The following is a 23,963-nucleotide window of genomic DNA, read 5'->3' as shown; positions in this document are numbered from 1 at the left end:
CTCCAAATCATGTGCGCAGTTCCTGTACCTTTGTATAGATCCATTTACCTCGACCAGGCACAGAAACCCATATTTCGAGGGGATTGGGTCCTCGGACATATTCCATATCTATGACCGCTGTGGCGATTACCTGTCATAGATATGGAAGACGTCGTCGGACCATCCCATCGAAAGGACGTTACCAGGTAAGAAAGTAACTTGTTCATCTTAAGAGTCTTTGATGGCTTATAAAAACTTGCGAGAATCTAGCGGCTTTTCAGAACAGTAACTTTATAAGAACGTATGACACCAAAAAGCTTATGGACTTCTTATACAGATTTCTAAGGTTGATGTAGGAGTTGTGTGCGCTCTTAATGATTTTTCTTGCAAGCTTCGGATCAGAATCTAATGAAAGATGATTGATCTGCGAGAGTGCGCGTCGTCTGAGACCAAGAAGTCCCTCCAATCCTAGATGACGCATTCTTAGAATGGCCAAGAAATGGAAAACGTGGGCCACACTGGTCTTCAGTTTGGTGGAGCTAGAACCACCCTTTTTTTTCAAAGCATGCCTCGATCCCTGAGGTAAGTGAATCCACAGAGGCCCACCTATGCTGTCCATCAATAATTGGGGATAATTGAATGGTTCCCATGTGTGAACTGGTCCGCTTCCAAACTATGCGTGCTGAGTGATCTCCCTTTTACAAGACTAAACCCGGTGATCTTCAGTGGATAATTTTCCATTTGTTATGCTAGTGCCTGCTCTTACTCGATTCATCCAGAACATTACTCCTTTGTCTAGTGAGAAAGGGGTACTGGTACAAAATCCACAGAGCTGAAGTGTGCTTTGTCCTCCACAAAGAACAGAAAAGGGGAACTTCAAAGGAACTGCTCTAGTTAGAACGTTGTGTAATCTCGCTTTGTGGTATGCTACACCCAACTTTTATCAAGACCGCATATTATGTTACGGGACCCTAACCGGAGGAGCGTACCCTAGACAACGGCGTCTTGTATGAAAGGACCATGCTTGCTCTGCTATAGTACCTCCATCCTCCCAGCGTGCCCCACCTACTGCCCATTGTGCACGATGGCACATTGTGCTCTCTACAGATGAGGGTATATATTATCCCTAACCCCGTGGGGCTAAATTAGAGCGCTTGCAGTTTCAGTCCTTGGTTACTACCCCTCACAGGATCTACAAGGATAAGGAGTTGGGCAGTTGTCTAGTGCCGGGGGACAAACACACAGACCCTGCCTTATTTTTAAGCAGGGCTAGTTTAAGAGCACCTGCCAAAGCTGTCCCCTCACTTGTGCAAATATGTTCTTGCAGCCTTATAAAGCGAAAAAGGGCAGGCTATGTAACGGTTGCCTCTAGAGCCACTTGTTGGTGAACCCGCAGGTTAAGCACACTTATTGGCCATGGAGACCGCCTGCACTTTGCAAGCTCGTGTGCCACAGCAGGGACCGACTCAGCCAATCATCGTGGTCAACAAATGGTAATGACGCCTGTTCTTACAGCACTTAGAAGAAGTCAGTTTCGGGCATGAAGTGCGACTGCACTCAAAATGAACCGCATTACCTTACCAAATCTCAGGACAGCCTAATTTTGCTCCATCTGAATATTAATTCAACAAGGTCAGACATCAACACTTACTTTTTTCATGAGTTTTTGCCAGGGTGACTTAATGTTATACAAACCCTGTTTAATTCTGTAGGAATAAAAGCTTGTCAACATTCGCATCTCTATTTAAGATACTTTGCAGACTAAACTGTAGGGAACTGCATGGGAGCTCTGACCTACTTGCCCACTTGTCCTGTAGGGCCTCTACTCTCCCTTGCCCTCATTGTCTCGATCAAGTGATATTTTAGCGGCCCAGGATTGTTAGGGAGTGCAATGTATTCACCGTTTAGCCACATGGCCAGCGCTCTTAAAACTAGAATACACCTGGCACTCCAAGCTCAAAATGTTAGAACTCATTCTCCTGAGCTAGGTGGGCTATGATATTCCAGCCACCCTGGTAACCTCCTCCTTCAGAAAAGAAACTTCTCTCGGTTGCCCAGGATTCTCCTTCTTCACGAGATGAGCCTGTAACTAGGACCCTTCTTGCAACAGCGCCTCGATGCCTCTGTGCTGTACAAATGTAAAAAAATAAATTAAATATAAAATATAATGCCTCGTTCATGAGGATAAAAGGAGATCTATCTCTATCTCAAGGGTTCAGATCTGTTTGCAAAACACTCTTGTAGGCGTTGTTCCTACTTATTGTATGTTTTGTGAACAGTCTTCGATCCGAATGACGGCAGTGTAGAGGAAATTCTTAGTAGTTTTACCGTCAGTAGTACCGAAAACAATGGAGCGAAAAAGCTTATTTGGGGGCCCTCCATTTCTTTAACCCCACGACCCCCCCTCTCCACCCCTTACCCTGCCCCCATATATATTTTGATAGGTATTTTCGATGACAATTTCTTCTGTTAAAAATTCCATCGGGAAAAAAACTGTTTTTAAAAGGACGTTGTACGAGGGAATGAAGCCTGCAGATCCGGCATAGCTGAAAATGTCCCAAATTGGTTATACATTTCTTTAACACTCCAACAAGTTTCTATATTTGGCATTCCTCTGCCAGCAGTAGCAATACAGATTGTGCTTTTAATTCCAGTAGCTATGCAGGTAGTATCCCTTTAAACTACCATTAGTAGTGCTGGTAATATGGCTGCTAATAGGATTACTAGCATCCTATTACTTCGACAGTGATAGAAATAGTATGATTCCGGTATTGGGATCTTTATAAGGTGCCAACCAAGAGTGGGGTCACTTTGTAGTACCTCCAAAGCAAAGGGTGGCGGGAGACGTTGGTGAGCTGATCTTTCACGGGCTCTAGAATTGTCACATACGTGCAGGGGGGACATGGCAGCAGGGACGAGTATAAGGGAAGTGCGAGGACGCGGGGCATTAAATGCTAGACAACGAATAACAAAATGACCTGGGAATGCAGAGACGACCTATCTGCATACAGGTGTACATGAGCGCCCAATGGGAACGCATGAGAAGGCCATCACCGTCACTCTTGCAGGAGATTAAGAATCCAGATCAAAAAGATTGATGGAGAGGCTTTGAGTTTTCTTCAACAGATGTTCTGTGAACAAGGAGATTGTCTCGGGGAGGTGGCTACTGTGGAGTTCCACCACCCAATTGTTTGTATAGCCGCAACCTCAGTTGTCTAGTGCTTGTAAATCTTAAGGGCAGTGATGGTATTTTTTAACTTTGTGTCTGAGGTAAGCAGGTCCATGTTTTGTTCCCATGGGCTCTGTGAATGAAAGTGATCCAAGGTTTTCCCGGGAGCCAACAGTGGGATGAGAGCTGGTCTGATATGGTCCCAATGTTTAAGCCCCAAAACTAGTCTGCCTGCCCTAATCTGTGTGTTCGGAGGCTGATTGGAAAGATTTGTAGGCAGCCCCAACAGAAGGCTATTGCAGTATTTGAGGTGTGACCAGGCAGTTGCAGATGTTACAAGGACTTTGAGACCTACTCAAGTGGGAGATGTCTAAGGAGATGGAGCTGGTCCTGAATTTGAGGGACGGACAGGTACTAGCTTGGAGACCACGCGCTAGTCTTGGAAGCCAGATCACATGGAGAAACACAGGTTCGATCCCCAGATCCGCGCTTAGAAACATTTTGGTATTGAGCACGTTGTCGATAACCAATTACAATTACTTGTCAAACCATTCCCATTTTTCAGTTTGGATGGCTTAGAGGTGCTCAAAGGGAAGGGGTTGGAGTGGCAAGAAAATGGAAGAGGCAGGGAAAAACCAAAGAATAGAATCTGTCTTCATGGCATTGAGACTTATGTGATTGCATGAGGGGGGAAAGGCTTTGATTAGCGCGCAGGAGAGCCTACCTCTGATTTCTTCTCGCCCTTTCCATAAGTTTGACCCGTAAGAGTCTGGCAATATGCCTGAAGTTTGCCATCACATGTGGGTTTAGTCATGGCTTTATCGGCAGGAGTTAAAGCTGCCCTCTTGAAGTCCAAATGAACAATGCACTGTAAAAGGCCAAATATTAGAGTGTTGAATCAGGAGCTAAACGGGCCTTTGTGTCAATTTCTGACCCTTCAGGTTTTAAATGTGTGGTCTGTCCTACAAGGGAAAATAGGAAGAGGGGCGTATTGTATATCAGAAGGATGTGTCTTAGCCATCACTGGGCTCTAATTTTATATATTTTCGGAGTGTAAGGTTTTTAAAATTTTAAGAGTTGATGTGCGCGAGGGTTTCATGGAAAAGTGTTTAAATACTTAAGGCACAGAGTCTGATCTTCCCCAATTAAGTGTCAAAGCCAAGATTGGAACCCGGGTCTCCAGGTGGCAAGTCAGCATGTTGGCCACTAGACTACTCTCCTCACATCCCCACTGACCTGCTAACACCATGACATTGTAAGGCAACGGGGTACTTGGCCGAAATGTAGGCCGTCTGCTTGGTCTTCTAAAACATTCTACAGAATAGATCCTCAGAAGAAAAATCAATTTCTCAGTGGCACTTGCCATATAGGCTTCATTACAAGTTTATCGGTGTGAGGGTAATTCCGTTAAAGCCACTTTTCTGGTCAATCTGCCGATTAATCCGAGGAAAAGTGGTGATTCAAATCCAGCTTGTCGCTGGTGGTAAATCCTCAACTTTACCTCCTAAAAGCCGTAAATCTGCCGAAAATCCTTATGGACTCCAAAAATGGGGAATTGCCACCACGCTGTAATTAAGTTTGGTAGTATTTTGGCAGAGTTACCGCTAGAATGCTGCCAAACTCCTATGAAGCCCAAATGTCATCTATATAGGTGGCAAGTGGGTTTGCCAGGGGTCCTATAAAGTGAGATCATTCCTGCAGAAATCTCAACAGTCGTTTTTGAAGGAATGCTGGCATGGTTCGTCTGCACGCGCAAGGTTTTCTGGGATAGGACTGCTTTCATGTTTATTATCCAGACAATGTTGCCTTTTGGTGTTTCCTTGTATGCTGTTCCGAGCTGTGTCCTGAGCCTGTGCGCTGCATGCATGCTGTTTTTAAAGTCTTTGGTGTATCAGAATTAACCCTGTGTCTCTGCCCCTGCAGCCCTCATCCTGTGAAGCCCATCAGCGCTACTGTGACGAATGAGACCGCGGAGCGGAAGCCGCAGAAGTCCAGCTTGACCACCGCCTTCAGTAGCGGACTCGAGAAGCTAAGGACTGCCACGACCAGCAGTGTCCAGCCCGTGGCACCGTCGGTTACTCGCAAAACCGACCAGGAAGGCTTAAAGGTAATCACCGCCTGCTGAAGAGTACAGTAGCCAGTACTCTAAATGGGGGGTGGGGGGGAATAGATGCAAGTACTCGCCAAGATGGCGGGAAAGTGACTGTAACGGGTGCACTGCAGTGCAGGCTCTAAGGTCAATCTTTAGTAAAAAGGGGGGGTAACTGGATCATCCAAAAGCCACCCCGGCAGTCTTCGGTGCTGTAGCGAAAGCTCTTCTTGCAGAGGCAATTAAATGGATTCTGATACATTGCAAAGCCAACCGGGGTACTTTAAAACCACTCTATGCCTCTAGTAACTTTAAAAATCCTCGCCCATGGGGGGGCGGGGCATTGAGTGGTGCATTGTGGAGAAAGTGAAGGCGCTCATCTTCTACCTGTTTACGGTGCTGGACGGAGTGCTAGCAGACTGGTAATTGAGGTAGATGGGTGGATCCACTCCTTCGGCACATCCAATGGACGAGTCCAGCCCACGGATGCTTTCATATTCGATGCTTGGCCGGTGGTGCCTATTGAATTTGTTTAGTCTGGAGGAGGGCAGATGTTGGGGCTCACTGCAGCTGTGATTTGGTGAGAATCCTGGCCAAACAATCCCACAGATTGATTTCACTTTTTGGGAAGATGATGGAGGCCACTGGAACGCGATTGAGCTCTTGCTGGTCTGGCTGTAACCAAGATGTCGATCTTTGGGGGGGAGGGGGTGGAGTGCCAACACAAAAAAACCATCACAACGGTCTTAAAAAGGACCAATCATGCTGCCATATGGTGTGATAGGTTATTTATAACACGCTTAATACCCAGAGGTTTGTCCTTGCAAACAAGGCGAGCACGTTGCCCCTGAGCTATCCTCCTGAGTTGAGATTTCATTGAGCTATGAGGGACTCTGGTGATGGCATTGGCAAATCTCACCTGGCATCGTTCACCCTCTGAAATTGACCGGTTTCATTTCAGTCCTCTTAAAAGAACTGCTTTGGAGTTTCTTAAACAATAAACCATCCTGCTTCCACACAGACCCATCAGATGTAAAATGGTGGTCTGATGCGACCCAGTATCGGACCGCACTACAGAACATGGGGCAGCGCCACCCGTTGCAATGGGTGACGTGGACGGATCGCAGAGCACTTTCAAGGGCTGATGATGCTAAAATGGATTTCTTCAGGGATGCTTATAAATGGGGTGGTCCATTTTTGACGGATAATTGGAGATTTTAGCCATGTTGAGGAAGTGGTCTTTGGTGTCTTTGGGTTGGCTCTGGTACAGTTGGCATCATATGGTATTCTGGAGTGCTTGAGAAGTGGCTGCTCTATTCCCCCTGGCAAAGTAGGTTTCTTTTTCTTGCCTCTATAGACCCTGATAAGTACTTGGCACAGAGTTTAGTCATTCAGTTTCTCCTGAACTCTCAGGGTGGGAAAGATGGGTCTCACTACTGTGACGAGGAAGAGTAGGACTATGACTGATGAAGACTACCTATAGCCTCACTACTGGAACAGGAGGAGCGTTCAGGTAATGCCAGGATTAATGGCGAGACCCCGCAGATAAGTCAGTCAGTCTGAGGCCGAAAAAGAAAGAAAGCACTGCGACGCCTGAAGCGTGCACACCTGCTCATTGATCCCATTTCTGCAACCATACAATTAGCAACACTAGCCATGTTACTTTCTTGAGTTGTATTTTAGTTTTGGCAGGGAATGTAGCGCAGAATTGCATGGATCACATCTGGGCGGTCAATACCCAAAAGGGAAGCATCACCAACATAAAATATTAAACAAATTCCCTCTCCTCCTTCCCCACTATTGACTGACGCCAATGCCTGATTAGTTTAGATCTGCCTAGGTGAGCCACATCAAAGTGCACAGGCTCCAACCACGTGATTCTTCAAAGACATACCATTCTACAAATATTAATTTGGCAGGGTATTTACATTTGAACCAGAGGCGTTGCTAGGGGTTGCGGGGGGAAGAGAGGGCTATAGCCCCGGGTCTTTTTGTTGTTGCCCCGGATATAAGCTCGGGGGCAACAACCAAAAGGCTAGCTAGCCCCGAGTCCCGACAGCCCCAACATTCGCGTAGCCCCAGATCTCTTCCAGACCTAGCAACACCCCCGATTTAAATCTTGGTCAAATCCTCATTGTCAGCCTCCGCAGTGTGGAGGTCGCTCCGATCTATCCTGAAAGGTTCTCCTATGGCCCTGGGTATGAAACGGGTTCAGGCGATGTTAGAATAACCTAGACCGGTGCTGTGTACGTGTATCCCTCCTTTCATCCTCTGTGTGCTTGGGGAGAGTCCACGGCCATCCTCCAAATTGATACTCCCCTTTCAACAGATTGAGCCAAATGAGCTGTTAAGTTCTCATCCCACACTACATACACCTGATGCATATCCAATTGCAAGGGATTCTCCATTAAAGGAGACTGCCACCTTTTGGCTCAATGGAGGTTTTGGACCACAATGACCATCAGCCCTGACCACCCTGGTCAATGGTGTAGGCTCATTGGAGTCGTAGTTCAAAACATCGGGCAAGCAGACCCCTACATCTTGAACAATGTTTGGAGCGCTGTTTCCAATAATCGTTAATCGACCCACTGTAACCGGTCCAATGCAAAAATCTCTTCTGGGCTTGTTTTGCATTTACTGCAACTCTCGGATTATAGGTTTGTTTGACTGGTCCAGCCAAAGGTGGGCGCTTTAGACGGAGCCCAGAACACGTAAAATCTAGACTTTGGCACCCATGCACAGAGTACAAGGTTACCTCTTGCCAAGCAGCTTTTCATACACTGTATATCCGTGCACAACTAAAGCCGCAACTTGCTACTGTGCATCAGAAAACCTGGGCTCGCGGCAGGCTTCCCTGCTTGACTTAACTGTGTGATCCTGGGCAAATCGCTCCAGGTTAATGGATCTTACTTGCTCCAGCTACCAACCCTGATTGCCTAATGGAGATATTTAGCTCCAAAAAAGCCTCGCTCATCGTATAATACAATTTGTGTTCAATATATAATCCTATTAATACATGGTTCATTATATAATATTGATAATGTATAGAGTGCATACTAAAGGCTGAATTGCACCTTCACTTGATCGTTGTCTCGGGAGGATAGCTCCGCAGCAACGTGCTCGCCTTGGAAGCAAGACGACATGGAGCCACACTGGTTCGATCCATGCTTAGAAACCTTTGGGTATTACACGCGTTATAAATAACCTATCCTATCCTTTCATATTGCACCTTTACAATTGATCCATAGTTCTCTAACAGAAAAGTGAACTAGATAATGCACTACAGTGTTTGTGGGCAGGGGGCATTCCTGAGGCCTGACTGAGGATTCTGCCAGCCAGCTAGTTTGTGGGTGGGTGGGTAGGGCGGGAGGGGGCACACTAGGCCAAAATTAGGGTGGATGCTTGCCTAAACGTGGCACACATCGCTTTAATTCTCCCCTCTCCACCTTTAGAACCCAGGAGTGTTGGGGCCATGCGCCCACGTGTGCCTTGGAGGGCTAGGGAGACGGCCCCTAGGATTTAAGACTTCTCTGCGCTCTGCTTGCGGCTCTCCCCGGACATCGAGGCATGGAGCAACTCCATGGTCCCGATTCATCCACCTCAGAAGGGTTGAGATGCTTTGTGCGAGCTGCAGGTCACAGGTTTGCATCCTGAAAGCGCCGCACAGATCTCAGGAGCAGGTGCAACAAGCCACTGAGCTACCTTGCAAATGATATATAAAGCGTCTGCTCTATACATTTACCAATTTAAGGATGGGTGCAAAAATTACAATTGAGAGGAAAGTGGAGTTTAATCGTAAAATGAAGGGCCGAGTCTCTGGAAGGCCTTCAATCGCAGTATGTTCTACCCCACCTGTACCACTACGGAAATGGACCAGTCCTATACAAGTGATTCTTGGTCGAATTCCCAAACCGAGCAGTCCAGTACTGCTGGTTTGGGTGAGCTGCCAGGCAATGCGCCCTTTGCATGAGAACACAAGGCCCTTCCGCCATGTTTCAGCCTAGCGGGACAGAGGTATTGTGTTGTGGAAGGCTGCCCAGAGCAATGCCAGTGGTCATGATTGATTGTACCCCCCCCCCGACCCCCCAATCCATTAGCTTTTTGTTTTAGATGCTGAGGGCAATAGTGCGTGTTCGGGCGTGGGTCGCCTGCTTGCTACCCCTAAGGAATCCAGCGTCTCCTCGCCCATTGGGTTCGTGGGGGCTGAGACAGGTCTGAGGCTACTGGTCTTCCCAAGTAGATGGTTATGACGTAGCAGCGGCGACTGGACTGGGTGCATGGGTAGCGGGACTGCATATTGGCGTAGACCAGCCAAAATAGTGTGTGGGGAGGGGGGGCTCCCAGACCCATTGCATTGGGTATGATTGATGTTAAACTTCACTCACTTTTACTTTAGATGGAAAGCTGAGGGTCCTTAACATTTTTTTTTAAAAAAAGGGTTTAGTCGGCAGCCCAACCGCGACGTGCCTAAGATGCTACTGTTTTAATAATAATAATAATAATTAGGCTTTTATATAGCGCTACAAACCCTCAGGTATCTGAGCGCTGCTTATTATTACCCACGGTGTGTGGTGCTCATTTATCGACCTCGGAAGGATGAAAGGCTGAGTTTGGCCCTGCCGGGATTCGAACCTGCGTTAACAGGCTCTGCACGGGTGTCAAAGCGGGCGCTCTACTCGCTGTGCCACTTGACCTGTCTGTTCTCCATTCCTATGACCTCTGGGTCAAAGGTTGCGCCAATAGGCTCAGCCATCCTCTTTGGTGAATTTAAAAGTTGGCACCCCTAGAGCAAATAGCCGTACCGGGGTACCTCGCCCTGCATATTCCTTGACCATGTAAAGGAAGACCCCCTTCTGTCCAGTGCCCTGCAGATGGGCCCATCGTTGTTCTTTGTATTTACCCGCTAATACTTGCCCATCCGGACCAGTGTGGCGAGTAGAGAAGTCCATGGACCTGAACTGCAGGCCATATGGGGCTACTCGGGACGACAGGAAGGAACAAGCATTGGCAAAGCCAACAGTTTGGGCTTTTGGGCAAGCATGAGATAAGCACTTGCCAGGCACTGATATAATAATAGTGCCTGGCCATAAGATCACAGCACCTGAAAATTGAGTGATTATCGGGGCATATGTCAGTACTTGGAAAATGCCTATCGAATACATCAAGCCAACGCTGTTGGATTTGTCATTGCTTGTTTGTAACAGTATTTCAATGCATGGAAGAGATGCATAAAACAAGTGGCTGAAGGCAGACTTGGTTAAGACGGTTTCATTACACCAGTAGTCCTTTACAGCCATTAACTCTCAGTAGGCAACCTAGGAAAAACACTGGCAAGTTTGATGTTGCCACTTGATAGAGCAAGCTCCGAGATCCCAGGAGGATGTGTCTAGGGCAGCGAGGGGCAGTTAGTGGGCCATAGGGATTAGCATGGACATGGGCTGCTAAAGGGTGGTCAAATAATCACACCCACAGGCTGTGTCCCCTCCTCACATGTCCTCTCCCCCCTACCTGCTCTTCAATGCAATCGCTTGGGGTTCTAATCAGCCAAAACCAAGGAGCTGAGGGTCGGATCGGTTTGGGTGTGTGGGGAGTTATACCTCCCACTCAGAGTCGAATCTAAAAATAGAATAGCTCCTGGTTGGTGGGCGTGCCTCCTTGCAACGAAGTACTGTGACGAGGTATAGGGACTGTGGTAGAGGTGCGGTGTGTGGGCAGTCATGGCTGCAGATAACCTACATTAAATAATGTGGGATGATGGCAGTCAGCCAGTCGCCCAGAAAATGCACTCTGGTTTCCGGTAGGGGAGAAATGAAATTCTGCTGTGGATTGGGAGCACAATGCAGGGTTATAACTTATACTGAGCTAAACCTCAAATTAAATGTGGGTGGGGGGGTATGCTACCTGCGAACACTGCATTTTCAGCTGCACATGCTGTAAATTAGGCCATAATTAGAAGCGCTGACGTGGCCCGTAGATCCAAGAGCAGCTTGCAGGGATGTAACGGCGCCTATTTTCGCGAGGCCGCCTTGCATTAGGTGGAAAGGTACTGGACCTGGTCACGTGCTCTGCTGTGTCTGGCAACCCGTGGGGATTTGAGCTCATTAAATGGAGTGCACCTCGAGGGATGTGTCCACCTACCGCATTACATCCAGAGATGCGAGTGAAGCTAAAAGGTTAGTTTGCTGGTACTCCTAGTTGCTGATTGTATAAAGGTTGCTGCAACACCTTTCATTAAATGTGATTTATATATATTTTTTGGATTCTTTTGGGAATGATACATTATTCCGCATGTTCAAATTCTGCAGATAACGGAATGCAGAATATACAGAGGAAAACACTGGTAATGTACTAATTACACTAAGTTCTTACACGTCTTAGTCCGTCCTAGAGACTGGCAAGAGCCTAAAAGTAAATATCAAGTATACCGTTTTGGAATGCTGTTTGATTTCATCCGGGCCATAATCTGGCATACATGGTCTCCCTGGAGCTAGGAGACAAACCCATGCCTGATTTCGCACCCCGCTCTCCGCCCCCAAGCACCCCTAGACCCGCACGGATCAGCTGTTTGGCCTGCCATGGTTTCTTGCTTTGCTTTGTATTTAGGAACATTAAATGTGGTTAGCGTTAGATGGAGGCAGACACAGCTGTGAGTGGGGAAATGAGAAGTGACTATGGTCTGAGGCGTTCCCCTCTAGAGGAGAGTGATGGGTCATTAGAAATGGTGCATACAGTTGCATGCTGTGGAACTGCCTGCAGGCGTTTGATTGTATCCCACATCTTTCAGTCTTGTACAGTTACAGAGAACAGTACAGATGTTCTAGCCCACAGTACCCTGCTTGCTGGTAACTGCACGCTTCTATTGAAGATGTTCTAGCATACTTTTCCTCAACGTCTTCTAGAACTAGGACTGTTGCATTTTTCTTGTTTGTGCGTGTTTTAAGTTATTTCTTGTAAGTGTTCTGTTAGCAGTTTTAGAAGCCCTTCGCTTCCATGACTAAATCTCGAGACCCGAGCCCCCTTTGTCAGGCCACGTTCTTCCCCATCAAGAGGCAGCTTGTAGAGTATGCAGCTCCCTTTTCCAGCACTGCTCGTCTACCGATAGTATTGGTTCACTTCAGGAGGGTGCAAAAGGGGAGATTACTCCCCCCGCCCCCCATCCTATGCCCATCTACCATAGTCCACGTATGCCACCTGTCCACTGGGTCGGAGAGGGATGTGGCATTGTGGTGAGGAAGAGTTTGACTTTTTAAAGGAATATTACAAAGAAGTAATTGACCCATTACCAGGTTGCTCCCCTTCCTCGTCAGTGCTTTAGCAATATTGCCGGTTGACTCCTTGTTACGTTGTCAAACACCATATCAATCCTGTAATTCCCTCCCTGGTGGGAGAACTTAACATAACAAAATCTTGGAAACAGAACCCAGAGCAGCTGTTCCAACGAAGGCGGTTCTGCTTCCATTCAGCATATAGTGAGACGTTAACATGTTAGCAAGTGGGTGCCTTCCATACTTCAGTAAACGCCCTCCGCAAGAGGCCCGATAAGCCGTCGCACCCCTGGTATAACGACCTTGAATCAATACACGAAGTGCAACTGCTTGGTGAGCCAAGGCTTTTGCTGCTCTCATCCATTTGCTGAGCGCAGATTCAAGGTGTCTTACCTTTAGGGCCAGGAACAAAGGAAACCGAGGGAGTTTCAACACCTGGAAGACCTGTAGTCTAAGCAGAGCCTCGCAAGCCCACCTATGTCCAGATGAGGCAAGGATGGAAATTAGATAAAAATTGCTAGAATCAAGCGTGTTGTCATCGAGGCTGAAATCGGACCGGATCTTGGGGCACAAAGAGGTGAAGGGAGAAATTTCAGATAAGGTTCCCTTCACATTAGAGCTCACCAAATTCCTCTGGCTGGTGGGATGTCGATCGGAAAGGGAACCTTTTCTGAGAGGAGCTTGATTGTTGCACTTAGTGGTATAAATGGATCCTTATGGAAAGCCTGTGATGCCAGCAGGAAATACCAGGAAGGAAAAGGAGCCATCCCTAGGTTTGGTAAATGCAAAGCCCATAACTAGTCTAGAACCGTAATCCTCAACAAGAGGTGCTATTCAAGAAAACCATCAACCTATTTCTGCAAGTTCTATCCCAGGGGAAAATAATCATACTTGAGATACAGAAGACGTAAAGATTTACTCAATAGTGTATCAAAACCATTTGTCGAGCACCAGGAAGGAAATATGGAGTCCTTGTCACCTGGACATCTGAAAGGGCTACCTCTAGCCTTCGCTTGTAGTCCTCCCTACTCAGACTACGGGAGGTGGTGCATTGTGAACTGTGATGACCACCCAAAGGGTCGGAAGTGATGGGGGCAACATTATTCCCTAGAGCGTAGGTCTTCCTCGTCTAGCTCTGAGTTATCAAGATGACCCTGCAGTCCTCCCTCCCCCGATATTGTGCAATACCCTGGAAATAAGATGGAAATGGGAGTGGCTGGTGATGGCGGGGAGAAGTGGGGGGGGGCTGCTTCTTCCTTGAGCTATGAATGGAAATGTGGGCATTTTACCTGGAGGCAAGCGTGTCCATTGAACTGGGATTAGATCCTGTGGCAAATCTGTGACTGGGGTCCAGGAATACCAGGTGGTGAAGCGCAAGATTCTGCTCGTGCCCTGATTATTCTCACAGAAATAGACCAACCGAGTTACCTCAGGAGGTGCCCAGAAAACCCTAGTGATTTAAGGATGGGCGATTCTATGCAGTTGGGCGATTGAAGATGGATTACAGAAAAGTCTACCCAATACAATTGGCGGTGTGGGGCGCTATCCATGGAAGGAGATCAACACTTTCTAACACAGGAATATGGCAAGAGTAATCCATGGAACCCACGTCCAAGATCAAGTGCATGCTGTACACCGGATCCTGTGTATTTGCAGATCTCTGGGACATTCCCTGTGTCGCTGCAGCCATTTTGGAGCCGGTCCAGGCCACGTGGAAACGAGCGATGGAGATTGAACCCGGCCCACAGCTCTTGCTCTGAACGGTCACCGTTGACCTCCCATTGTGGATTGTGCGGTGGGTACAAAGTTTGCCCTAAATATTTGGGTTGCTTCTACAGCCAGCAGAGGCTTTCCAGAGTTCCGCAGTCCCCTATTGTTTGATGCTCATCTGTAATCGAATGTCCTTTTTTCGGTCCATAGTGGGACAGTTCTGCACAGCTTCCAAGTTCTCTTAAACACAGGAAGTGGTATGCTGATTGAACTAGTTGGCACCGTTTGATCTTGCACACTTCAGTAAAGCCTGAACTGTGTGCTTTGCCAGTGCTCGTTTCTCCCAGCTACCTGCTCTTATTGTGGGACATATTCACATTGCACTTGAAGATTTGATGGTTTCGCATCTTCCGAATTCTGTCTAAGGAATAGTTGTCGTATCTGCCCTGGCAGCTCAGTGGCTGGTGGTAGCTTCTGCTTCCACTTGGCAGGTAGTGACCATAAGACCGTGCCAGGGGAACCGCAGTGCCAAGTCCACTCGCTGTACCATGGCCACGCCTGCTCATATATGAGGCCACCCCACCATGAGTAGTAGCCGAGACCAGCTACGGGGCAGCCTCTGAGTTGGCACAGGAGGAAGCAATATGCCAAGACCCTAAGGTTGACTGGTGCATCCAACGCGTGTTTTTTCACATTGGATAAACATTGTTAATTCCATGTTCAGTCCTCCTAATTTGAGCATCTTGTCTAATGGCCAGGGTGTTGCAAGCGAAAAAGTGCACGATTACACGCCTGCAATGCCCCCGTGCAGGATACGATCTCGGCAATGTAATTAATTAAAGCTTGCCTTTCCTCTTAGGGAAGGCCTTTGATGAGCTCGGCTGGGTCTCGTCCCAGAGCTGCACATGTTGCATGACACATGCCGCCATGGGGAGGGAGGGAGGGGACTGTAAATGGGTTAATAAGCTGTGGGGCCCGGGCACCTATGTGGGGCACGAGGCCGGCTCAGTGTCCCCTGTGCGCTGATTAATCAGCCTGGGCTTCACTGGAGAAATAACCCAATTACTTTTAGCAAGGCTGTGTTTTAATCTTGCGCTGATTTTGCGACCAATTGCGTACAGTACATCCTCCATTCAGTAAAGGTTTATTTGAGGTGTTAGTCTGCATAGTGTATATATGCTATGATAGGTTATTTATAGCAGCTTAATACCCAGAGGTTTGGAAGCGCAGACCCGGGGATCGAACCTGTGTTGCTCCGCGTCGTCTTGCTTCCAAGGTGAGCACGTTGCCCCTCCCCTGAGCTATCCTCCCTGGACATATATAATGTGTAACCCTCCACCCCACCCTTTATCCAAGCAGAAATGGGGACGACTAGATGGGAACTTTACATGTAAACACTTGTGTAGGAGAAGTACTACCGTAAGTGGCGAATGGAGAGTAGTTGTCGAAATAAACACGCAGACCCAATGGAGTATTACCGTTCCTGGCTGAATGCAGCACAGCATGCTCGCTGTGGGAATCTCCAGACTGGAGCCAATGGGCAGGTCTCCCCTGCCAGAGACGGTGGACTTACAGGACGCACGGACTGTGATGGACAGGAAGATGCTGAACATCAACCATGAAGGGAGAACCATTGAAGAGGGCTGAAGCGAGAAGCTGTACACCTTCCATTCAGGGCCATGGATTCCAGCAGCGCACCAGGGCTTCCAAGGGCCTGCAAGCTGGGCCGCATAGGTCGGGAGCGGCCCAGTCTGATGTCCTAGCCCCAGGCTGCAAGGCGGTCTGAGGGCGAGTCAGCCTGCTTAGGGGGCCAGAAGAGGCAATGCCAGGCCGCATTAGGATGGCAGCCTGGGTGGAGGTGGCTGTGTGGGCAAGGTGGCCCCAGGCGAGGTAACAGCCTGGAGGGGGGTGGGGGTACATGGCCAGCCGATTGACCCCACCTGGTGGGGCCTGTGTGAAGATGGTGGTGGCCGATGGACTGGTCAGCCCTGAAGACCATTCTAAGTAGCAGACTGCATGCGTGGTGTGACCTGGCAGAAGATGGTGACAGCCAGTGTGAGGGAGAAGTTGAGTCACCCCGTGGCCTGGTCTGGGTGGGCTGTCAAGAAAAAAGGGCCGTCTGGGCTGTGGCGTGCTAGGAGAGTGCGCAGAACCAGTTGGCATGCCCAGCCATCTAGGCAAGAACGAGCGAGTGACCCGCTCATCCCAGAGGTGCCCCGATTGAGTAAGAACCTCAGTAGTGCACACAGCAAGGGCAGCACCACTGAGGGAGAGGGACTGGCACAGAGGAAATGATAGCTCAACATGATCAACGCCCTTCACCTTGCGGGGTATGAAGCATGCATGGCCCACGTATGAGCAGAGGTGGTGTGCTACTAGAAGGCATGTTCCATAGACCGTGGCAGTTATCTGGACGAAGTACACCAACAAGTTAATTAGGGCAGACTGCTGCCAATATTGGGTGGAAAGAATTGTGGGTAGATTGTTAACACAAGTGCTACCCTTAGTAATGTGTAGTGGGGGCTGCCAGATCAGGGGGGTTCTGGTACATCCCGGCTGTGTTTGGATGTGGAGGGTAGGGTCAAATCTCAGGCATCCAGCTCTTACACTGGTGCTAAAGGCCGGGCTACCCAACTCCTCACTGGGCAATATTTACTCTTTATCCTGGCGTGTCTGGTTGTCCACTCCAGAATCTGCCCCAAAACCTTGTGGCTTTGGAGCCAGGGGGCATGAGCCAGGTGGCGAATGATGTCGGGTGGGGGTAGGGTGGTTCCATGGTGGCAGTCTTTCTGGACTCGCATTCAGTTCCTGAAATGTGTCTAAAACCGCAGGCCAACGATTACGTGGCTAGGAGGTGCAGTTTTGAAGGGACCCGAGTCCCTTCCAAGTGGAAGACGGTATATTGAAATTTTCGAAGTGGGTCCACTTCATTATTATGGTATTTATTGAGCACAGACCTAACTTCGAGAAGCAACGGAGGGGTTTTCATCGGTATACAACAGTACGAACGCACAACGGAGCGCTTATCTGAGGTACCAACAGAGCAGACCTACAGCGGAAGGGTAGGATACAGAGGTGCACAGAGAATACGTAATTCTCTGTGGCGGGTAGGAGCGTGGTGGGCAGCAACTAGTGCGTCAGGTGGCGCAGGGGCGACGTGGTGGCATAGGTTTTGAGGAGCGACTCCTAGAAGGGGTGGGTCTCGAGTTCCTTTCTGAATTGTAGGATCATGGGGTCGATTCCAATGGTGATGGGGAGGAGGTCCCATAGTCTTGGGGCGTTGGCAGAGAAGGCTTATATTCTTTTTTTTTGCAGCAGTGGATTTCAAGTCTGCATGTATCCTGGCTGCTGGTGGTGCAGTGTCCACTGGAGATGCAGTTTTTCTCTGCGAGGTAGCTGGGTGACTTGAGGGCGACTGCCTTATAGATGATGTGATCGTGCATGCAGTGGGAGCCAGTTAGGGTTGATGAGGGCTATGGTGATGTGGTCATATCTGCGTAGATGCTTGATGAGGTGTGTGGCTGTGTGTTGGACACTTTGCAGTCGTCCTCCCTTGTGCCGCTGAGGAGGTGTGTCCGTATTGTGGGAAGGCGCTGCGACTGGAGGAATAGACCGGGTACCCTGGGCGCAGATGCAGGTATAGAAATGGAAAACTGTTCTAGTCCGTGACTAGGGTACATGGAAGTGGGCTGTGCAGTGCTGCTGTCCATCAAGGAGGTATGCAGTAGACTCCTCCTGCCGTTAACCGATCCTTGGAACATGAGACGCACTGTATGTACTTCTAAATCGCCCTTTCCTGTTATTATTTTTAAATTACCCTGCTGTCCTTTGAAGGGTGGGATAATCTCTGTCCAAGCAACTAACATGACACGATTATTGAGTAACGCTGAACCACATTTGCCTATGCAGATCTATTCTGATGTAATCCATTTAGCTGGGGTAATCGTACCGCGCACCTTTTTAGGGAGACTGGTGTAGGCGGACACGCCATTACTGAATCCTTGACCCTTCTCTTACCGGTCTCCAACCCCACCTACCTCACCGCTGTGAGCCACGCTGGGGCCTGGGGAAGAGAGGAAACGGCAAAGATTAGGGTAGGATCCCCACCAAAGACCCCTAGGGAAAAGACACTAGTAGGTTAAAGTAACTGACACACAAAAGGAAAGGTGGCCAAAGCAGTTCTGGTGTACGGTTCTTTTAATTTTATGCTTATTTATACTTTTCTCTTCCAGTACACCAGCAGGGTTTTTGAGTTTTGTAAAAATAACAAGGGGGGGTTTCACGAGGCACTAAATACAAATACTTTAAATGTTTAAGATGCTTTAACCTAAGCAGCTGTGTATTTAAAGTCTTTTAAACATATATACAAACTCCATACAGTGCAGTGTACAAAAAAAATCTAAAAACGCCTTACTTTGGAGACAGCCTGGCCAGGGCCCTCTTAAGATCCTTGCTGCTGCTTCTTTCATAATGTTCTTCTTGGTCTTGACGCGCTGGTCCCAAAGTAATATATGCCTGGGCGGCTTATGCTGGTAGCAGTCTAGCGGGTAGCAGCGGCACAGAGGGAGAGGTCCCTTATTTTAAGTTGGCAAGGATGCGTATGTCAGAGGCAGTCCGGCGTTGTCTGCAGCGGTGGGGGGAAATCGACCTAGGCCACGTCTGCCAGAGGTATTCCATGAAACAAGGCTGAGGAACCTGTGCTCGATTATGAGGCGCATACTGTGAAACCGGGAAATCGAGATTGTAGAAGTGCCCTTTTGAGTGTAGCCTTTGTTTCCTGGACTTATAAGATCAATCGGTCCTTTATATGGCAGTCCATGTAGTCCGGTGGATGGTATCTGCAACGAGAACCTCGAAGAGCATCCGCATTCCAAGTTTTATTAGTAGCGACTGTGCCAAATGTGTTGATGCTGATCATGGCTACGCCTTGTAAATGACATGCGAGTTGTATTTTTAGATCTTCCGATTTCTTGTGGTGGTCTAACGTCTTCCCATTTCTCATGTGTTTCAGGATCCTGGATTTACAGACCTGGCCGCCAAGTATTACCATCTGACCCACGACGAGCTGATTCACATGTTGCTCCAACGCGAGAGGGAGCTGAGCCAGAAGGACGAGCACCTTCATGAACTGGAGACGTACATCGACCAGCTGCTCGTGCGCATCATGGATCAGGCACCTACGCTGCTTCAGATCCCCTTGGAAAAAATACGGAAGTGAGCTCCGTCCTATAGCGTACTCCTAAGGCCTACCGGACCTGTCACTTCTACTTTAAGTGGGATTTGTCCAACGAGCAACCAGCCGAGTCTCGCGCCGCTCATGACTGTTCCCAACTGGAGATTGATTGTAAGCGATAGAACCATATACAAGCTGTTAGCTTGGCATTATATGCAGGCCGTGTGACCTGGATATATATAGAAACCTTTTTGACCACACCCAGTACTGGGAACATATAACAGGCTATTTAAACCAAAGCTAGTCACTATTCCTTTTTGTGGACTATTTTGCGGTCTCCCCATCCCTCGATGCATTTTGGGGTGCTTCATGGTCTGCTCTGCATATTTGCTTTTCAGTGCTTGCGAACACCTAGTCCATGAGATGTGGCCTGGACTTCCTTTTGAAGGCAGGGATTCTGCACACTTTCAGTTCCCGTTCAAGCCGGCTTCTTACTAAGAGAAATGCAAGGCTGTGGACGATGGTCAATTTTGAGCCTATGTGCGATAGTTCTCTGATGATGCTAACAAGGTATGTCTCTACTGAAGTGCACATCATCGCTCCTTTATTTTTCGTCAAGCCTGTAGAACAGCCAGGTGTTCACTGCCAGGCAACGGATGCACAAAGATCGTTCGAAGATCCCCCTTACGTAGATCTTTTAACCAAGAAGCTGTACGTGACTTCACGGTACCAATTACCCAAGAACCTTGGACGCTTGTGTCAATGATGCTTGTGTGTTGCCGGTTAATGCCGCAAGGTACTGACCTACAGTCCAAATGCTGGTGTTGCTGGGGAAATGTGCACCGCCACGACATGCTTTCCAAATCTTCTCCTACAACCTGGGCATTTGTAGTGGTACGACAGGCAAGCTAACTAGGGATTGTTATAAAGACAGGTGCTTGAGTGCATCAACTAAACCCCTATGCAAATTCTGAAGAAGCAAAGAAGGCTATATTGTAGAGAAGCAGTTTTGAGCTGCTTGTGGCTGGTAGTGTTTGAAGTCAAAGGCATGGTTGTTTTCTTCTTCAGTGAATGGTAGTGGTTGTCCCCGGGAGAACAACCTAATCACAAAGCGCTGAGGCCGTAGTGGTTTTTGGGACACAGGCAGATGGAAAAATTCATCATCTAAAGAATTGCAACTTGGACTGTTGAATTACTTTAGCTTGAAGGGCCCCCTCACTGTGCAATGTTCTGTAAGGGAGTTGAGTGGCAAGATGAGGTTAGCAACCGGGATGCTGGAGAGTGTAGACTGTAATTTGCTGGCTCGCTGTCTCCACACATGCTGCAAAACCAAAGCACTAGGCAACCCTGCTTTTCTACCAAAACCGAATGATGCATCAGTCATTGTAGGGTAAGGTAGACAGAGATGTGTCTGGGACTCTTGGGGTCCTACACCGAAGCCGAGGACTTGTCATGTTGACCTGCTTGCAGAGTTCCACCTTGGTAACTCGCAGCTCGCCAGTGGTCTGCCGCTCACGCATAAAGATGGAGCTTGTACTCAATACTAAAATCCAAGGTTACGGGCTGTAAATTGTGAGGTTGTTTTTTAGGGGTATTTTTTTTGCTCCATTAGGTGTCGGTTCAACTGAGCATTTCTTGAACACTATCATTTGATTGGCCTTAAAATACAAGAAATTCCATTGTTTCAAAAGAAGAGTCTGTTATCGTGCCTTTCATAGGAAACATATGTTTTTTGGGGGGTGACCCATTTGAAAGTATTTCTTTCCTCTAGCGTCAGGCGATTTTATAATGTTTATTTTCTTCTTGGTATGCGATGCATTGTGTGTCCCTTAGCCAGAAAGGGAAGCCATGTTCTAATGTCTTAATTGGGATGTGCCAAAAAGCTTGGCTAGGTGTAGAATGTTTGGGGATTATGAGAATGGCTATAGTTGCACATATTCTTTTAAGAATTGAAAAAATGTAACTGCATTGCTAGTTCCACCGAAGATGTCACTGGTCTGACTGCGGTGGCGTTTTCTTGTTTGTCTGTTTTACTCTTTATACGTTGTTCCCGTCTGCCTTATGAATGTATTTCATTTTGTTATTTCGTTCAAACAATAAAATGTTGGTTTAAATGTACATTATCACCTTGAATTTCAGCAATGCCTAGAAAAGCCATTTACAGTAGCAATTAAATATATGAAAGAGAGCCCCTGAACACTCCCACCAGAGATTACAACCCGCTTGGGGTGTGCGGGAGGGCGGGGGTGAGAAAGGCCCAAGTCGATCTTGTAAGGATAACAAGTTTAATCTCATATGCAGATGAGCAAAATCAAAGAACTCGGCTGCCAAGAACGCTCTGCCAAAGAGGGGTACAAGCAGAAACATTTAAAGCATAACATCTTCAGAAGTGGCGCAATACATAGTGACAACCTGCCCGGCTGATTGGATGGACCCTATACAGGTGCTGCCTCTAGCCATATGGGAATGGCAGTTTATTGTCCCAGCCCGGTCCATCCATCTTCCATCACGTGGGTGCTGTAGAGCTCGTCTTCTCACGTCGAAGGTCAGAAAACAAATGAATTATACTCCTACTATACAGCTTGTTTATTACTCCTACTGTGCACACAAGAGGTTTCAGGGCACTCTAACCTTCACACGCACATTTCACTCACTCCCTCTGCGCCATCCAGCCTCAAGGTCTCTTCCCTAATTGTATAATGTATCCCTCCCAGCGCCTCGCAATAAAACACGATTGTCGCTTCAACGATACACCCTGGTGTCATGGAATTCGAGGATCTTAGGGTTCAGTCAGTTATATGGGCTTTAACTCGTGGTCACTTGTGAATGGACCGAGTCATACTTTGGCTAACGTGTGATAACATGCACACCAGGCACCGACCTCTGATCGTGGCCTTGTTGGACACATTCCTCTTGGGTCAGAGACATCTTTGCAACACTTTTAAGAACAATGAACAAACAGTGTGGCTGGTGGGGAAGCGAACTGTCCTCTTGGGAGCTCAGGCATGACTGGAGATTTCTGTGGCTTCGTAGATTTGGCCTAGTGCATCTAATGGTGCTTTTACTGCGCTTACCGTGCAAGCCTTCTCTTCTACCTAGGATTATTAATATCTACGCAAAATAGCGATGCCGCCCGCACCTTGGGCCACACAATATGAATACACTATAATTGATTATATTAGCATGGGGTCCTGCTGAACAGGAAGACGGCCCTTTCACTGATTTCTCCTTCCCCCTGGCTCATCAGTGCCTCAAATGTCTCGTCTACTTTAAAGCGCCGGGTGGGGGGACGGGGATGCCCTCTTCCCAACATAATCTGCTCAAATGTGTAGAAATTTTGTATCAAACCATGGATTATTTTTAGGGAGGGAAAGGGCAAGCAAACTATTCTAAAAGGTTTTTTCGGTTCCATTAAAATAGCACATTTTGTATATCAAACTTCTTACATGTTGATGTTCTCACATCAGTATAAGAAGTGGCGGTGTTTATCTAGCGAGCAAGTGTTCTTAAACCAAGGGAACCAGCTTCCATAGTTTTTATGCTGGTATGTCCCGTTTCCCTTTGAGATGTCGGTTCTCCAGTATTTCAGTCTTTATAGATTCGCAAATTGGCTGGCTAGGAGCTGCCAATAAATACACCTCCAGAAATAAAAATACTTTCCTACCTCTCATTAGTGAAGAATGTCTCTTAAGACTCTAGGCATTGGCTGCCAACCTGTTAGCACTACTAAGCTCCAACGCTAAAGCCTTCATCAGATTATTTGTTCTACGATTGGAGAGGAACCCCATAATGGTATGCCTGCTATTGAGTATTTATCGCGTCCAGCTTTTCCCTAAACCTGTTGATTACCCGATATGCTGGAATTTTAATAAGCAATTACCAACTTGTTGCAGTGTTGTCTTTTGTAATGCAGAAAACATGTTGCAGATTCAAGCTTTTAGCATAATAGATGTGGGCCAGAAAGAACCCCAACACAACTGTATATTTAATGTCTGTATATTTAATGTCTGTATATTTATATATAGGTATATATAGATATAATCTCAACATTTACACTAGCCATTTGCTAGTGATAATTGACTCTTGGCGAATAAGAAATGGTGTGTGAAATAATTGAGGCAAGGAGTGACTTTGTAGGAGTGGTCAACTTCAATTTTTTAATGTCTGTAGGGGGTGTGTGTGTGTATAATTGGGCAACACTATTCAAGGAAGCAGAACAACAATTGAAGTTCAAATTCAAAACAAAAAGCAATTCATTGATCTAACTCGGGAGAGGGCGAGGGGGCTGTTCAGACAACCCTTTGTTTACTAGTTTAGTGTGGGGCAAAGAAACAATCTGGTTTGCAATAACAATTGATTAAATTAAATACAATGAAACAAAATGTGACCCATGATTACCTGCATGACTTACCAGATATTCTACATTAGAGATTGATGGTTACTTTAAACCCACATTCACCCCAAAATCAAAACATGAAGCAGTACTCGGAATACAATTTAAAACCACAATTAACTGCAATGGCACCTCACTTAAGAGCTGTCTCAGGTTCATTTAAATCTATAATTAATGAAAAACGA

At 47.4% G+C, this 23,963-nt stretch overlaps 1 protein-coding gene across 2 annotated transcripts in view; it reads left to right on the top strand.

The window, feature by feature from the left end:
* Positions 1–21,503, top strand: part of RAB11FIP5 (RAB11 family interacting protein 5) — a 359,591-nt gene extending 338,088 nt beyond the window's left edge. For both annotated transcript variants that reach the window (XM_069632306.1, XM_069632307.1), the window contains exons 5-6: positions 5,072–5,255; positions 19,224–21,503. In XM_069632306.1, coding sequence (XP_069488407.1) covers positions 5,072–5,255; positions 19,224–19,430 — 391 coding nt within the window. In that variant the 3' untranslated portion in view covers positions 19,431–21,503. The remainder of the gene's footprint in view (positions 1–5,071; positions 5,256–19,223) is intronic.
* Positions 21,504–23,963: the final 2,460 nt, after the last annotated feature.

This window comes from Ambystoma mexicanum, chromosome 6q (assembly GCF_040938575.1).
Source record: "Ambystoma mexicanum isolate Mex_15411 chromosome 6q, UKY_AmexF1_1, whole genome shotgun sequence".
NCBI classification, from domain to species: domain Eukaryota; kingdom Metazoa; phylum Chordata; class Amphibia; order Caudata; family Ambystomatidae; genus Ambystoma; species Ambystoma mexicanum.
Note: the sequence above shows the minus strand (reverse complement) of the source record. Positions and strands in the feature narration are given on the sequence as shown.